General features: G+C 44.2%; 1 protein-coding gene across 1 annotated transcript in view; it reads left to right on the top strand.

Annotated features, from left to right (window-relative positions):
* POU6F2 (POU class 6 homeobox 2) overlaps nt 1–18,674 on the top strand; it is a 478,714-nt gene that overhangs the window by 411,973 nt on the left and 48,067 nt on the right. The window contains exon 6 of the mRNA XM_035026528.1: nt 13,840–13,977. Coding sequence (XP_034882419.1) covers nt 13,840–13,977 — 138 coding nt within the window. The remainder of the gene's footprint in view (nt 1–13,839; nt 13,978–18,674) is intronic.

The raw sequence follows: 18,674 nt of genomic DNA, 5'->3' as shown, positions 1-18,674 counted from the left end.
TGTCCCTACTTGCTAGGGCAGATTTAGAAAACATTTTGTTTAACATATTTATTTAGTACCTCTTACAGGAAAAGAACTGAAAAAAGTATAGCGTTTTTCCAAATTTTATTCCATCATTTTAGCATCACCATAGAATTTTACTGTTTGAAGGAATCTTGGAGATCACCTCGTTCAGGGTTCCCAGGCCTTAGTGTGCCTCAGCGTCCTCTGGGGAGCTGTTAAAACCCAGATGATTGCCACCCCCACCTTAAAGATTCTGATTCAGCAGGTCTGAGATGAAGCCAAGAATTTGCATTTTTAGCAGTTCCCAGGTGATACCGAATCATAGTGCTAGTCCCAGGACCCCGCACTGCGAACCCCTGTCCTAGAAAGCCCTTCTTCCAGTCTACTCCGGAGACTCTGAACATTCTCGGAGCTGGCTTGAAACCCAATCCCGGCAGAGCTATCAGGGGAGGGAGGAAATCATGATTTCTCCAAGCCTGGTGGCAGCTCAAGGGATGATGGATGGGTGGGCCTCAGTGTTTATCAGGGGTATTCATCAGGGAAGGCTTAACTCCATAACACACGTCCCCAAACTGCTGTGGCTTAGCTGCCCTTCGGGGACCATTCTTGAGAACCACCAACCTAGTGGATCTAGTTCAACCTTCTCATTTCACAGACCAGCAAATGGAGCTTGGGCAGGGCAAGGAGGCCCACACAGACCCAGTCACCTGCTGACTCAATGCCCTGACTTACCGCCATTTCAATGCATTCCCTCCTCCCTTCTTGGCTGCCTAGTTTCTGCCTATAAACGCAGGGCCTGTCATGTCTCAGTAGTTACCACTATTGGCAAGGCGTTTTTAAACAGATTTTTCTCCTTGCTGATTGGGCAGATTGCTTTTCTCCAGTGCCTTTCTGCTCTCTTCTCCCACCACGTGGAAAATTCTGACCCAGCTTTGCTTTTGCTCTCGGTGAGATTAAGCTTTATGTTTTTTTAACCTATGTTCAGTTTTATTAATGGAAACTTCCCGAACGATCTATACAACAACTTTTTATATCTTCTTGGCTTACGGCTCCTACAGGTAGTGGCTCTTACTGTTAGCTTAATGTTTTTGGAACAACCTATAACCAATATATTTTGTGAGCGCAGAAGGATTTTATTTACCTCTGAGCATTCTGGCCATGTTTTTTGCTTTCTCTTTCATGTACTTATCTTCCTCTTTCTACAGAATCATATTTCCTCTAATAATTTGGACCATTCGTTTTTCCTAATGGCAAAGTTCTCTTGTGGGCGCGGGTCTGACATGGCGGCTCTTAGGATGGGCAGATGTGCCATCTGCCAAACATCTCTCTCTACTCTTTACGATGAAGGCAGGAACTCTCAGAGGTGTTAGCCCCCCTCTGCAGAAGGACACCCACTTAAAGACGGGGGCGACCTGACCAAAAACGGCATTTTCTTCATCTTATAGTTTAAATGGTCCATCTGACCCTTATTGTGAATTCAAGCAAGTAGATGTTCTAAAGGGTCAACTGCAGACCAACAGTAAATGGGTTGATTTCTGCTGATTTTCTGTCCTTGGGGAAAAGTAAATGCATGCATGACCCAACCGTAGTATTGTTTTGTGGGAAGAATAGCGTTTCTTCTGCCTAGCTTTCGCATACAACAGCTGTTCAGTGAATATATTTTATGAGGCAAGCAAGACATTATGCATAATAATAAAATTCCGGAACAGTTTAAACAGGCTCTCCACTTGCCAGTGGGTGGATCAAACCAAGATATAATGTGTAACATTTGTTACAAGCACATTTTCATACCCAGTGTGGTTATGAGGATGAGAGGAAGAAGAAGCATATGTTTTGTCCCTCATAAGTGATAAGTTTCACTGGTTTGGACTTAATAAAAAGTTTCTTGAGTTTCAGTAGTAAAATTACTATCTATCCATACAAAATATACTTCTGCAGGAATAAAATAGCTCCAAAGTAAATAAAGACTTGCGTCTTCTCTGGGCAGAATGTCAGAGACCTGAAATCTTATAAACTAATGCAACCCGTATAATTAATTTAAAAATGATAATTTCTAAAATCACAGTTCAATCTTCACACAGGGACCCAGTCGTGGATACCAAGGTAGATACACAATGTATCACTTACCATCCATCTTTGTAATTTTTCATAATAGAGAAACTCTGTGTTTTAAAAGATGATGACTTTGTTATTAATCAAAATTCAGGGGTGCCTGGGTGGCTCAGTCAGTTAAGCGTCTGCCTTCGGCTCAGGTCATGATTCCGGGGTCCTGGGATGGAGCCCCGCTTTGGGCTCCCTGCTCTGTGGGAAGCCTGCTTCTCCCTCTCCCACTCCTCCTGCTTTTGTTCCCTTTCTCGCTGTGTCTCTCTCTGTCAAATAAATAAATAAAATCTTTAAAAAAAATTCAATGGTTAATTTTTGGCCAGTCAGCAGTTTAGGTTTCCCTTTGTATAAAATACATGAAAGGATTTTATGGCTCAATGACTATCAAGTAGTGTTGTTTCCTGTGCTGCAAGGCTGTTAAAACTACCTCCATCATATGGATGTGAATATTTAGATACTTTCGTAGCAACAGCTTGCAGGGAAATCACTCGGGAAATGTTCTGTACTGTAGAAACACAGGCATGCCATTCATACAAGTGCTTCCTAATTTATATCTTCCCACCTTCCTTCTCTGCCTTCAGAACCCCACCCAGAATTTTCCTAACCCCATTTCCTGCCCTAACTGTGCTCTGGCCATTCAGAACACACCAGGCATTCTGATGTTTCCATAACTTTGTACTTACTCTTCTATTCTACCTGCCCTTCTTCTTCTGTCCGCTCAGTTGATCTGCCATTTAGTCAGGGCTGAGCTCCTATCAATTATTTCGGGAAGCTTCCCCAACGCCCTTCTTCCCCCACTGAACTAGCCAGTTCCCCAACGTTCCCACAGCTAACTGAGCACACCCCTAGCCTGGCTCCTACCCATTGGTTCTTTTTTAAAATTGATGTATAATTGACATCTAACATCATATTGTTTCAGGTGTATAACATAATGATTTGATATTTGCATGTATTACAAAATGATCACTATCATCAGTCTAGTTAACATCCATCACCACACATAGTCACAAAATTCTTTTTTTCCTGTGATGAGAACTTGAAGATTTACTCGCTTAACGATTTTCAACTATGCAGCACAGTATTATTAACTAGAGTCGCCATGCCATTATATCACTTGACTTCTTTATTTTGTAACTGGAAGTTTGTACCTTTTGGCCCCCTTTACCCATTTCGCCCCACCCATCCCGACCTCTGGCAACCATTGATCTGTTCTGTGTACCTGTGAGCTGGTTTTTTTGTTGCTGGTTTTGTCGTTCCACATAGAAGTGAGATCATACAGTATTAGTCTTTGTCTGACTTATTTTACTTTGCATGATACAACTTGAGGTCCATGCATGTTGTTGCACATGGCAAGATTTCATTATTTTTTATGGCTAAATAATATTCCATTATATATATACACATATGTGTGTGTGTGTGTGTGTGTGTGTGTATATATACATACACACAGAATCACCATGGACACTTAGGTTGTTTCCATATCTTGGCTATTGTATGTATCTTTTTGAGTTAGTGAGTGCTTTTGTATTCTTTGGATAGATATCCAGAAATGGAATTGCTGGATCACATAGTAATCCTATTTTTAACTTTTTAAAGAACCTCCATACTGTTTTCCACAGTGGCTGCACCAGCTTGCATTCCCACCAGGAGGGCACGAGGGGTCCCTTTTCTCCTTATCCTCTCCAACACCTGTTATCACTTGTCTTCTGGATGACAGCCATTCTAACAGGTGTGAGGTGATAGCTCACTGTGGTTTTGATTTGCAACACTGCCACTTGATTTATCTGTCTATGTATCCGCCTCCCCCATACCTTGAAAGCTCTTTAGGGGGGAAAGACCATATCACGGTACCTGACTTATAGTTGGCGCTCAGTGTTTGCTGAATCGGTGAACCGTGAACCAGACTTCATTCCATGTGCAGATACCCGCCTTCCCCAGTGCAGGGCAGCCCTCTGCCCCTGTCCTGGCCCCAGCAGACTCCTGTTCTCCTCTGCCTTCAATGTGACCCACTCCTACCCAGTTCAACTCAGTCTCCAAAGTAGTAACCATTCTAAACTTCAGATCGGAACACACCTCTCCATCCTTGCCTATAGAATAAAGGACCAGCCCTTTAAAGTGGCAAAGTCATTCCTCCATAATCCCATGCTTTACCTCGTCTCTGCCACTTCCCTTTCTCCACTTCGTCTTCCCAAAAGATCCAAGTGCCAATTTAGTGGCTTCACATCCACCAAAACACCACCCCCTGCCTCCATGCTGCAATCCCACTATTGCCGGTGATCGAAAAGAGTTTTCTCGCCCCTTCCCACCTTTTTTGCAGACAACTCCTCATCGTCCTTTAAAATTCAGTTTCCAAGTGGTCTGGTTGCCTAAGGCCTCTTGAGGGCTCCTCACCTGGGCTCAGGGTACCCCTTTCTTACAGGACCACAGCAACATAGGGTGGAAAGCCACAGTTCTGGATTAGACTGGAAACACCTAGGGCCAGAGGCTCTTGCCTTGTGTCTGTACCCCTGGGGTCCGGCTTAGAGCCCATACCATGTCATTGGGAAATATCTCATGAGCAAAATTGTCCGGAGGCTCCACAGGGCAGACTATGCCTTGTCCTTCTTTGACTTGGGAAGTACCGTAAGTAAATTAGGCACGGGCAGGGATGGAGTGAACTGTACATTCCCATAGCTAGAAGCCAGAATAATGCCAACTACTTTACTGTGTCAGCTATTTATTCTTAAAAAAGTATAGCCTTTTTCTTTCATCCCAGGAGTGCTCCTGATCACTTGTTTAAACTGGGTGATAGAATAAAAAATACAGAAAGAGTAATTTTGAAATATCAACAAATTCATCTAACTAATGTGCCATGACAATAGGCAATTGGTAAGAGTATCGCTATTGTATGTAAGAAAATTGCATGAAACTCAATAAAAAGATAGATTTTCAGGTTATTAAATGGAGGACTGGACAGAAAAGGAAATGAGATGTGTAAGCTTGTGGTAACACAGTATTGGGCTCCATATAACTTGGATAAGATCTGATTTAGAGTTGGTATGCTTCCATAATGCTGACCTCTCTGCTTCAAAATCAGATGTAGTGGGTTGAGTTAAAAGCTAGTGTTTTGTTTTGTTTTGTTGTTTCCCCCTCAACTCTGAGCTTGACTGTTTTATCAGTAAATTTAAAAATAAAAAAGAAATGGGGCGCCTGGGTGGCTCAGTCGTTAAGCGTCTGCCTCAGCTCAGGTCATGGTCCCAGAGTCCTGGGATCGAGCCCCGCATCGGGCTCCCTGCTCCACGGGAGGCCTGCTTCTCCCTCTCCCACTCCCCCTGCTTGTGTTCCCTTTCTTGCTGTGTCTCTCTCTGTCAAATAAATAAATAAAATCTTTAAAAAAAGAAAAAAAGAAAAAAAAGAAAAATAATAAAAAAGAAATGCATCCTTTCGAAGAGCTTTGCAGTAGTTTGTCCCTAAACCACAGTGTACTGGCCACACTTGTTTATTTCCTTCCCTTCCTCAAGTGTCCTCACTCCCTCCTTACAGATCTGTTGATCATCCTGCATTACCTGGACCCAGGCCCCCTGCAGGATCCACCTCTCTCGAGGGTACTTCTAGAATACTCTCTAGGGCGTCCACGTGTGCTTATAGAGTCCCCTCTGTCCACCCACAATGATGTCCAAAATTTGTGAAGCCATCTGAGTAAAGTCTCACTTCTGCCTCTGCGTCCAGGATCCCCAGGAGCCACAAACCATCTAAATGCCCAAGTGACCCAACACCTCATAGGTCCTACCCCAGAGGGGCCCCATGAAGGGAGAACTTATCTCTCCTTAACGGATCTACACCCTATCACCTGTCCTCAAAGCAGCATGGCTCATGCCCAGTGACAGATAGGTCCATCCTTATCTGGGGAAGCAGCCCCTTCAGTTCCCACCCATGCTGCTATCTACATGGGCTTTGCTCTATCTAGCCCAGGAGGGAGACTGGGCCGGGGAGGGAGACTCCCAACACCCGGCTCCATTTCCACCACCACAGCCCAAGGATAAAAATATAAAAGCTTCCTTCCCTGCCTCCTTATCCTGCAGCTCCCAGATAACATCAAACCTAAAGATGAGGCCTTCTACCCAGCCCTACCCACACCCAATTCCAGACATGCAATTTCTAAGGATGTCTGGGGCTTTGAGTCCAAGGTGTCCAGGGAATCCCTAGGTCTTCATCTTTAGAGGCTGCCATTATTGAGTTTTATATCCTGGAGGATCCTGGGATTCCTGGCAGGAATCTGCCTGAGCCACTGAGAGGAGGCTTGTAAGTGCTGAATCACAGGAGAGAGAGAGACACATCAGGGATGATTCAAGAACCTCAGGATTGCATCACCATGTTCGAGGCTCTGGCCAGTCCAGCCAGCAGGGTGTGAGAGACTGTAAAATAGGGTGCCGTATTTAAAAAATGGAGGGAGTGAGGGCCAGAGGAGACCCAATCCTACAATAGCCTGAAGTTCCTAGAAAGAGGGAAAATTCTTACAACAAAACATATATCATGCTTACCACGTGCCAGAAATTCCTATGCTAACTCGTGTTATTTTTCCCACTAACCCCGTTAAGTCATGACCACAATTAACATCCCCCTTTTACTAAAACTGAAGAAGCCTGGGTGCCGAAAGCATGTCAGTCCGTTTGGGTGGCTTATAAACAACGGAAATTTCTTTCTCACAGCTCTGGCGGCTAGGAAGTCCATGAGCAAGGGACCAGCATGGCCAGGCTCTGGTGAGAGCCCTCTTCCTGGTTCACAGCACCTTCTCACCGTGCCCTCACATGGTGGAAGGGGCTGAGGATGTCTACAGGGCATCCATTTTGAGGCACTAATCCTGTTCATGAGGGCTCCACCCTCGTGATTTAAGCGCCTCCCCAAAACCCGGCCCCCTAATTCCATCTTCTTTGGGGGTTAAGATGTCAATATATGAAGCAGGAGGAGAGGGGCACGAACATCTGGACTGTAGCAGAGAGGTGCTGCTAGTCACCAGTAGTTACTAGCAGCCTCAGAATTAGAACCTAAGCAATCTGGGTCCAGAATTCCACCTCTTAATCCTTTCAGGTAGAACGGCTCATCTCTTGTCAGGCACATTTCTGTGCAACTCGGTGGAAGTAAAGGTGCAAAGACTCAGAGCTGCCCCTTCCAGGTCTCTTTGGACCCACCACCCCTCTCAGGGCCCCCCACCCCAGACCACCGCCCTCTCCAGGTCTGGATACTGCTCCTTAGTGAGCTCATCTTTCCTGCTTCCCTTCCCTCTCCACCGAAGTCTCTTCCCTGTTTAAGCCCCATGAGGGTAGGGAGCAGGTCAGTCAATCATCACACTGTTTCCCCTCATACTGTGCCCACAACACAGTGGGTACTGAATCAATGTTTGTGGGCTGAAGACATTAATGAGTGGAAGGAAGTGATGTTTGCACTGTAGCAGGTAATGATAATGTCCCACCTAAGTCCCCTGGAATTGCTCTTTTCTGTGAGTTGCCTTTACCCCTTTGGGGGGCTTTCAACAACCAGCACCTGCAGTTCTTCTTCCATCCTTCAGGCCCCCAGTATACACTTTACCCCAAGAGCAAAGAGCCAACAGTGCCAGGATTTGATTTCCAACCCTTCCTTGACCCTAGGAGCTGTCTGTCAACCGGGAGCATCAAGTGCCAAGGGAGAGCATTCAACTTCCTTGCCTTGGGGTGGGACAGCTCTGAAGGCTCAGTCACACTCCACAGCCCTTACAAGATCAGAATCCTTCCCCTCCCCACCCTGGTTCTGGGGAACCAAACCTCCGACATTAGATCATTTAAAAAATTTCTCTGTTAGGGGCACCTGGGTGGCTCAGTCAGTGAAGTGGCTGCCTTCAGCTCAGGTCATGATCCCAGGGTGATCCCAGGTTCCCAGGTTCCGCATCGGGCTCACTGTTCAGTGGGGAGCCTGCTTCTCCCGCTCCCTCTGCTGCTCTTCCTGCTTGTGCTCTCTCTCATATAAATAAATAAAATCTTAAAAAAATAAAATAAAATAAAATAAAAATTTCTCTGTTAGTGAATATGGTTGGATAGTAGAGCATTATTAGGAAGTTACTATACTTACAGTTCTGTCAAAAAATAAAATCAAGTTTATTCTAAAGCTATAGGGAATCGATGTGATTTGACATTGATGAACCAAAGATATTTTAGGATGTGGTAGTGCCTGTGTCACCCCAGAAACCTCAGGCACTCCAACCGGAAACTTCTGATGGGCAGAGCGTTGGATGGTCAGCATCTAACACTTCACCATCTCTGCAGGGAAGTGGGCAGACAGTGAGCGACAGAGCTGGGCTTGATATTGAAACTCACAAAACTGATTTCTAACTGTTACGTTTGTATCACAGAACAATCATGAGACCTAGGGGGAATGCCTAGTAGAACAAAACCCACATCAGATAGGCTGCTGAGATAAACATGGCCAACCTTCCAACACGTGTCTAGGGTATTTTCTTGACCTTTTAAGAGAAGACTTGAGGGTAATAGATGCAAGCACTGATTTGGTTAAAAGAATCCAAAGGGACCAAGAGACACATGTGTCACATCTACAGTATAAGAAAAGCAAGGACCTAATGCATGTAAATGAACTCGGACAGCCTTATTTGCCATCGTGTGTCCAGACAGTCACTCGGACCTTCCATGGGAGTGAACTGTGACGCATGCATTTATCAACGTCCTCATTTAAAAACAAATGGCACCACAGTTTCGGGGTTCTAAACTGAGAAGTTAGTAGCAAAAAGAGCTGCTCCGAAGTCCATACTCTACGAAATCCACATAGCTCATGAGGAGAACGATCAAACTATAGACCAGGGGCAATTGCGCTCCAAAGAAAGGTTTTGAGCCTGCTGCATCCTCAAGTCCCTCTTGGGATAAAGGCATAAGCAGACTAGAACACCACAGGTCAGTTGCTTAATCATGCTGCCGTATTTTCATAAATAAGACTCATAAAAACAGAATGCTGTAATCCGCAATGTCTCATGAAAAGTGTTATGACTGCTAATGCTTAGATTCAAGAAACCCGAATTCTTTACCAGGCTATAGGCTGTGAGTGTTTCAGAGAAAGAGAAGATGGGGCAAGACTTGGAGAAAGATAGCCCTCCATCATGACGTGATATAATTTATGGTGACATTTATATGGTGGCATACATATGATGTCATCTAGTGCTCCTGGAAGAGACTCTATCAGAGTTTTTCTTCTCATCACCCTTTAGTGTTCTCAGATAAGAAAGATGCACACAAAGCTCTGTAGAGCTGGGAATATGAATCTTTTCTCATTATGAGATGAACACCCAATATCCATGTTGATATGCTCATGTAGAAAGAAACCATTGCAAATCCTAAGGAAAAGTTTTTACAAATCTTCCTGCATGCCTTCACTCTCAAATCAGCAAGCATGGGATAGATTCATTCACAATATTTTGACACGAGGCAGGAATTAAACTCCAAAATGGTGTCCTTATGGAAACCCAACAAATGCTGTTAACAAAGTATGAGGATAACATGCTAGAAAGGTCTCCTTCCGCTGGTCTGTCATGACCAACTCTGGGCTCCGAGTCAAAACACTGCCTTCCCCTTAAATTTTTCTCTAAATAACCAACTATGAGAAGCCCAAGACAAACAGGTAAAGTCAGGTTTTCAGTACTTCTTTTTGAGGTCTTCCAGTCTGAAATATTTTCAAGTGACATATTTGTCTTTTAAGTCATGAAACTCGCCTCACCTAATAATCATAGCTTCCTTCAAGCTACTCTTTAAAAATAAATCAAATAAGGGCGACTGGGTGGCTCAGTCCGTCAAGCGGCTGCCTTCGGCTCAGGTCATGATTCCAGGTTCCTGAGATCGAGCCCCACATCAGGCTCCCTGCTCAGCAGAGAACCTGCTTCTCCCTTTCCCTCTGCCTGCCGTTCTGCCTACTTGTGCTCTCTCTCTATCTCTCTTCAAATAAATAAAATCTTAAAAAAATAAGTCAAATAAAATCAGAGAATACGGTTAAAATATCAAAATAGAGAAGACAGTTGCCTGCATCCACACTTATTTCCAAAGGGAGAAGATATTTGTAAAGGTGAGTCCTAATTCTGATATACTGATGAGTTCAAAATCCTCATGCACAATATGAACTGTGAGAATGATAGCTAGCATGTATTAAGAACATGATATATGCCAAGTATTGTTCTAAAACTCTTGTACGTATTAGCTCATTTCATCCTCATCATAACTCTGTGGATGGTACCATCTTTACACCCTTTTTACCTATGAAACAATGCGACCTGATTTACTTAAAGTCTCAAGTCAAGACAGTCTGGTTTGAGAGCTGATGCCCTCCCCCGGTAAAAAACTGTTTTAAAAAAATTATTCTGTTATGCTATTCTTAACACTGTGGGAAGGCAGGGGACTATCTTGAGAAATTCGTTTTTCCATGAGAAGGGTTTTAGATTATCTGTGAATTCTAGAACTATAGCTCGATTCCATTTGGAGGTAACTCGAGCGCTCTGCACACGCTTGCTTTGGGAGCGTCCACGTTTATAAACAAGCCCGCACTGGAATTCAGCCTGACTTTTGAGTTGGTCCATGGAAAATGCAAGTATGTAATACAATCAGACTTCATTTGGGCCATCCTTTAGCTGCTTAGGTACACTGGCAATGAAAGAGCTGAAGCCATAAACTTGGCAGCGACTTCAAAATATCCAGTTGGTCCTGGAATGTCAACATGCTCATTTATGTACATTTATTGCTCCTCACTGTCCAAATCTACCCTGAGTCTCCAATCAAGAAGAAGGACTGATAGGTACACTGCTAATATGACGTGACTGGGGACAATACAGAGTGACATGACCCGAGGTGATGAAGGGAACACTTATGTATGGTTCCCCGACCATCCCCTCCCCATCCCTGCCACACATCCCGATGCATATCACATCCTTGCCTTGGCAGTCACAGACAGAAAAGCCCAAAGATATTTACGAAGCTGCATCCGTCAACAACACCAATGGTCCACCCGAAATGCTGTCAGCATGCAGACTGACTCATCCCTGCTGTCCATATGTACTACGTCCCCTTGCCTTCGGTTCTAGCTGTGCTTCGCGGGGCCAGTGGGGCATGGCCCCAGAGCCACCACGCCTTTCCCAAAGACCTAGGGATGTGGGGCTGGAAAGAAGAGAGTCATCGAGTTCACATTTGTCCCATTAAGAGGGAAAGGCAGCAAGGGAGGAATCTAGGACCAGGACAGAGAGGAAGAAAACATTAAAAATCAACAAAATCTGTACATTTGTGGTTGCTTCGGCAACCTTCCAGAACAGTGCAAGGATACCCGTTCCTGGCCCCATAACACGAAGGCTAAAGTAGCTACTTTGTTTCATATTCAGAACCATAGTTTATCCTTCATATATGCCTGAATTTACAGCAAATACATGGGACTATAGCTGAACAATACGCTCATGTCCTAAGTGTACGGAATTCTCCAATACACCACTGTCTCCAGAGAGTAATTCCATAATTTCCTATTTGAATTTTTGATTGACCTAGATGCTAGGGAAATGTCTTACAACTTCTGAAAATATTTTCTCTCCATTAAAGAGGAATCACTGTCTCTCTTCTTCAGAAAACATTCTGCACATACCGATTTAAATCTTGCACCCAAAACTCATGGGCCAAAATGGCATATTCAACACGAACACCAAACGGCACATGATTTCATTTTTCTTTGAGATTGAGAAGCTTATTTTGAGATCTCTCTGAACCTGGGGCATTTCATTGTGATTTTAACTTGTATGGCATAAAAGAAGGGTAAACATAGCAGCTGGTACATGAGCTGAGATGGTGTGCCAGTAGGCAGGGTCTGTCCGGGCAGTTTGGGGAAGGTATTCCCAAAGATCTTCTCACTTCAGGAGTGGGGGGGGGGGGGGGAAGGTACACAGTACAAACTCTTTCACCTAAGGTAGTCAACCCCCAAACAGGGAGAGTTTTCACTTACCATCCACCACTATTTGCCTCATCTACACTAAAAAAAAAAATAGAAAACCAAGAACATGGCCAACCTGAATTTTAAATCCCATGGTGGTAATCTGGGATAAGACAAGGTTTCTTTGAGGCTGATGAATGAGAATTGTTTTTTCTCCTTAAAAAAGAAAATCATTCCTGTCTTTTAGGAGAGAGATAAAGGCAAAAGACACATAAAGTAATGAGCTTAAAATGGATTGTCACTTCTTAAAAAAAAATGCGCTAGGTCAATGGGTTTTTTCTGTAGAACTAGTTACGTGAAATTCGGTTATAGGTGAATAAAGAAACCAGAGAGATAAGGATGTCACATTAATGAAAAAAGAATTCTTAAATTCCTGCCCCTTTTGATGTTTCCCTTGACAATTAGTATTCCCGTCCTCACCAGATGATAAAAAACTCTAGGCAAATTTCCAAAGGAAGTAAGCAATAAGATATGTTTTGAGGGAAAGAAAGAGTGAAGGAGGAAAAAAAAGAAGAGAGACTACGGGAATTGAGAAAGTAAAGAAGAAAGTAGAAGAAGAGCTTCTGGGACCTGAAATAAGTATGGCATTAATTTTTTTCCCACCAAGTCTTAGTCTTGGCAGGCTTCTGCTAAAATGCAGGAATTTCATGGATGTGGGAACTGGTGATGGAAAATGCATTATTATACACAACAATCGTTGTACTTGAGAGGAACTATATGGGAAAAAATAACACCCTAGAATAAATACAAATGAAATTCATGTATCAAAACCAATACTGTGAAAATAGTTTAAATGTTTCTTGAATTTATATCTAGTCATTAACCTAAATGCAGATTTTAGTTCGAGCTACACTTCTGCCTCATGGTCAGAAGGCCTGAAAACCCGTGGCGTGGAAAATTGGCAGGATAAAGAATATTGAATTGGTCTCCATGGAAAAACAGGTTTTGGCAGCTATAACCTCCTCCTTGAATGGGTCCCCCCACCCAAGTCAAATTCTCCTCCCTATTTCACTCTGGTCCCAGGAAAGAGACCAAGGGAAGACCACATATTAGTTTAGCAGCAAGCAGATAGGTGTCAACTTGGCCAATCACCAGAGGACCTTCCTCATTGGCCTTGAATCCCATGGTTGGCGTGAGCCGCCCCTCCCCCCAAGTCCCAAACCTAGACTCCCCCTCTGAGATCACAGAGGCTGGAGGTTTCCATTTCTACTGACTTTGGTTTCCTTCTTCCTTGGAGAAGAAAGTGGGGTGAGGCACCTGCCTTATGCCATGACCTTGCCTTACGCCATGACGCAATTCACAAATGAAACTGATCAATTCATTCGCAGAAATCCTTAACATTTTCTGCCCCCCTCCACTCCTACTCCCAACCTATTTGCATCCACATTCGGTCTGCTCACCTCAGGGAAAGGAGACATTTCCCCAGAGTTTTATTTAGGCTAGAGGACAGAATCAGGGATTATCCAAAATCGTTCATCCACCTGGTAAGACCCTAACGGCCCCACGCAACCGGGGGCCCACCTCACTCTCTCCTGGGGCTCCACCAAGCAGCCCAGGGTTAGTGGAGCCTATTTTCTTCCCAGCCTCATGTCCAGCCTCCCCGAGAGCCCACGGCTTGCTCAGCAGGCTCCCTCCAGTGGGTTCGGGGCCCTTTGCATGAGCCAGTTGGAGGGAGCACGTCCTTCCCTCACGTGAATGTTGTATCGGTGTGGTCTGCCTGTGCCTCTCTTGGTGGTTTCACCCTGATCTTTTCTCTCTTTGCAGCTGGTTAATAATCCACTAGCAAGTCAGGCTGCCGCAACAGGAGTCATGGGCTCCGTAGCAAGCTCACAGGCCTTTGGCAATGCTCTCTCCAGTCTTCAGGGGGTCACGGGTCAACTAGTTACTAATGCACAAGGACAGGTGAGTGGGAGACGGGAACAAGAGTGAATTTTTATGGCAGATTGAACTCGGAAAGGAAATGAATTTCTTTTGCATGACAGTGATATGTAACCGCATCCATTCGAGGCAAATAAATAATGTTTACTAGAAATGTCAAGAATAGGAGAAGGGTTGGGAGGTGTTTCTCTCTTTTAGAAGCAAGATTTTTTTTCCTTCCCCTGGAATGGCTAAGTTTTATTTTGTTTTTATTTCTGTACAATGGCTCATGTTCTGACCTTAACTGAAGGAAATACTTTTCACAACGGGCATTCTTTTTCTTTTTTCTTTTTTTTTAAAAAAAAGGTTAATTTTAAAAGTAAGATTTCAGTTCTGCTCTTTGATTTATTCATTCTTTATAAACTTGGACAATGGGGGAAACTGGGAAGTTTCCTTCCCTAGTTGCTCTAAGATTTCTACAGTAGCCCTAAGCAAGCCAATTTCTTAATGTGTGGGGACTTGATGGGAGAGACCAGGGCAGTCTTGAGAGAGCAGAAAAGGGAGGGGTGAGGGCCTCTTGCTGATTCTCCTGGAAGCTCGGCTGGTTCTGGTATGTCTGCAGGTTTACTTCAGTCAGCCGGGGCCAGCAAACCTTCCTCATGTCATGGGCAGCGTGCCTGTTCCCTTACACCCCTCAGGTGCCCGCGTCACGGCCCCCAGGACACTGACAGAGCCTCAGATGAGGGGGGCTCCCCCTTTAAGACCCTAGTAAACCTAAAAGCTGCATGAAAAGCAAACCAGAGTTAAAGCTGAGGGTATCAGAAGTGCCCTCCATTCAAAGGCTTGACACTGTTCCTCAGTGGCTAGGGCACCTCGACCTCAAGTATGGCCATTTCTGAGGATGAAGCACAAGGCAGAAGGAGCTTGCACCCTCTCCAGGATTTTCCCTCCCAGGCTTACTTACTCAGCAGTGAGTTTACGGATCCCTGCTTGGCCTGCTCTGTGGAGAACAGGAATTGCGACGTCTTGAACCCTGTTTTTATTTTACATAAAGAGTAAACAGAGATGCATTATAAGCTAAACCGTCTCAATCTACGTCCCAGGGAAAAAAAGCTGACCTTGTTATATTTCCTGGGCGGGTGCAGGATTGTCCCATCAGAACCCCGAGGGCTGAACGATGGAGCTTGTCAAAGAGCAGCCCCAGGTAATGAATCATCTTATCACAGGTGCACACTACACATATTAAAGGAGGGTTGTATGAACACTGTGCCCTCCACAGTCACCTCTCAATGTCGGCTTTAACCCTTGTTCCAATCCCTTTTCATCAAAGGATCATTTTATGCAGCCAGCTCTAAATGGAGGCTCTCAAAAGCCTATTAAGATTTCTGGAGCGACGGGGTTTTGGCATGGAGGAAAAGTTGGTTATAATATCTATAACTCATACTCAGATCGAGTCGGTCCTAGAAGCTCCCTCCCAGAGTTCTGCCCAAAATAGAACAACCCGATTCATTCCTGCCGGCAGCTGGCCCTTGAGATGTAAATTTTAAGAGTTCAAGATAGAAAGCATATCCGCTGATGTGTATTTCCCCCTGATTTTTCTGGTTCCAGTGTCCAAGGAAAATGTACCACTCTGCCCCACCACTTAAGAGTTTGTGATGGAGAAAATGCTTTATCGCTGAGAAGGAATTATTAGGAGTTTATTCTTCCGGTGATTTAATGGCAGATCATCTTGCCAGTTACAAATCCATCTCCTTCTCAGGGGCTAGAGTTAAGCCTTTATGCTGTTTGGCCTTTGCCAGCCCCACCCCCAGGGATAGCTCTCCCGGCCCATGAGTACCCCACAGGAAAATGAGCTTCCGATTAAAAGCTTGATTGACGTTCTGCATATATTGAATAAGAGTTGATTTTAATTTTAAAATTCTTTTGTTTTAGAAACTGTGCTATGATAGTTGATTTGATAAGGTACACAAACCTCCTAAAGTGAAAAAAAAAATTATATCACAGAGGAATCGATATTGCCCACTCGTGAAGTCTTGTCTGAGAGTTCTAGAAACATGCCCAATGGCATCAGGTACTCCTCCTAGTGCTGGGGAAGACTGAGGTACTAATGTTTCCAAGGTCGATGAACTGGCCACATTCCTGTAGCATTGTGTGTTGGGGGGGGGGGGGATGTTTTAAATCTTTGTAACATAAACACAATCATCTTCCCAGAAAAAAGTGCATGCCTTGTACCTCTTGGCACAAAGATACTTGTGTGAACGTTATGAAGTGGCCAGATTACACCAAAAAGAAGGGCAAAAATTATTTGGGGTGTGTGTGTATGTGTGTGTGTGTGTGTGTTCCTTAGGCTTGTATTAATGTGGTACAAAAAATAAGCCTACATTGGAATCAGGTTAATATAATTAGCCTTGCTCAAAAACCCGTGTAAAATTACTTTATCCAGCCCATTTTCAATTCCTTAAAAAATCTCCAGAGCTTTCCCAGAAAAGGTACAAAGAGAAAACTCTTAATATATTTATAGATCCTTCCATTTGAGTTCTTGACATCAACTATTTTTTTACATTTGAAAGTCTGCCCAGAAGTCATAACATTAAAATCTACACCTAGGTTTGGAAAGCATGTTTTACTCCGCTGATACTTTGGGGAAGTCGGGCTGCAGAGGAGGCACTGGTGGGGGTCCCCTGATTCTTGCTCCCCACTGCTAAGATTCTCTCTCTTGCCTACTTGGAAACCAAGATGGGTTTACCCAGGAAAAGAGCTCTGACTAAATTCAGACCTGCCTGGGATAGGGTTCAAGCTCGACATATTTCTAATTTTGTTTTGTTTTTGTTTTTTAAAGAGTTTATTTATTCATTTGACACAGAGAGAGAGAGAGAGAGAGCACAAGTTGGGGGGGCAGGGAGAGGGAGAAGCAGGCTTCCTGCTGAGCAGGGAGCCCAATGCGGGGCTCGACCCCAGGACCCCGGGATCATGACCTGAGCTGAAGGCAGATGCTTAACGACTGAGCTACCCAGGCGCCCCTCTAATTTTAGACCTTGGGGCAATCAATGACTTAATCTTCCTAAACCAGAGCCTCATCCTCGAAAGTTTAAGGTAACCTCTGTGAGGAGGCCCTGGCCAGTGGCTCATGGTCTCCAGGCAAGGGGCTCTAGGTCTTCCTACACAATGAGACAGATGCCCACCCCACATGGGGAGGGAGTCATGCCCCAACCTCAACAGGAAGAAAGTCCCCCCTGATCTGGGACTTGCAGTTTTGTTTCCTTGTCTTGGAATCTGATTGTTTCCATTTGCTGGATTTCAGTAAATTTAAAGGGATGGGAAATCTCCATATATTTAAGGCTTTTTTTTCTGTTCTTTTTTTTTCCTAACCAGTTCAGTCATTCTTTTACCTTTCTACATCTGCCATTCATTTGTAGTTAATTCAAAAGCCAAACACTATTCCGAAGAGTGATGTGTTTTCATAGAAATACTATATTCTAAAGTCACAAAGCACATATCTTACCCCGGGACTGTTAAAGTTTTTAAAAATGATATCATACCCAACTTCACTCTGAGGTGGCAAGGTAGCAAGTGTCCTCTTGGTAATTTGTGATCATGAAATTTATAATGATTATCACAGTGCTGAGAAAAACATTCTAATTCCCCTTGCTTACCAAATCAGGAACATGATCGTAGGAGTGCAGAAGCCAGACAAAGGAATAAGCACTAGCTAGACATGTGTTTGAATCCCAGCTAGCTCTGTGACCTCAAGCAAATGACTTGAGCTCTCTGAGTTTTGGTTTCACTATGAAATAAGGATAATAAAATCTAAGTCCCTAGATTATGAAGATTAAGTGAGGTAAGGTGTGTAAAAAGCCCACCATCGTGCTTGAGTGTATAGTTAGAGACTCAGTAGTAATAAGCAGCTGCAAAAATCATCATCATCATCGTCATCGTCGTCGTCATCATCGTGGTTTAGAGTTTGGTCTGGCATTTCTGGAAACCCGTCTTTGGTTTGGATGTATAGCAAGAGGCAGTAGAGCGTACAGGCAAAAAGAATGGGCTCTGGAACCAGGCAGCCATTCATCAGCTGTGAGAACTCTGGCAATTGACTTCCCTCTCGCATGCCTTAATTTCCTCATCTGAAAAATGGGGATAAGGGCGGCCCGCGTGGCTACATCGGTTAAATGTCTACCTTCGTCTCAGGTCATGATCCTAGGGTCCTGGGATGGAGTCCATGCCAGGCTCCTTGCTCAGCGAGGAGTCTGCTTCTCCCTCTGCTCCTGCCCCAACTCATGCCCTCTCTCTCTCTCTCTGTCTCTCAAATAAATAAATGAAGAATCCTAAAAAAGAAAAATAGGGATAAAAAGGGAACCAACTTCTAGGATTAAAGAGCTCAGCATGGAGTCAGGCACATAGTCATCGTTCAATAATGCTAGCATTCCGTATATGCTGTTATTACTAATTAAGGTGCTATGTGTTTCCAGTTCACACTGTGCACACAAACCCACTATGTGTGTGAGGAGTTGGAGAATGTGAGAATCTTAGCAGTAGAACACTAAGTTATTTTAGGGAAATCCTATCCTTACCCCGGATAGTGCAGTAGGGGTGTGTGTGTGTGTGTGTGTGTGTGTGTGTGTGTGTGTTCTTAACACTCCTTCAGTGGGTATGCTCAGGGTTTGGCAAGTAGATTTACCATCGATTTGTTCAGCTATAGAACTGGATTCCCTATTGCTCCTGGCAATATCTCCTTATTGGCATTA

The sequence above is a fragment of the Mirounga leonina genome, unplaced genomic scaffold, assembly GCF_011800145.1.
Source record: "Mirounga leonina isolate KUSES-001 unplaced genomic scaffold, KU_Mleo_1.0 Mir_199, whole genome shotgun sequence".
In the NCBI taxonomy this organism is placed as follows: Eukaryota; Metazoa; Chordata; class Mammalia; order Carnivora; family Phocidae; genus Mirounga; species Mirounga leonina.
Note: the sequence above shows the minus strand (reverse complement) of the source record. Positions and strands in the feature narration are given on the sequence as shown.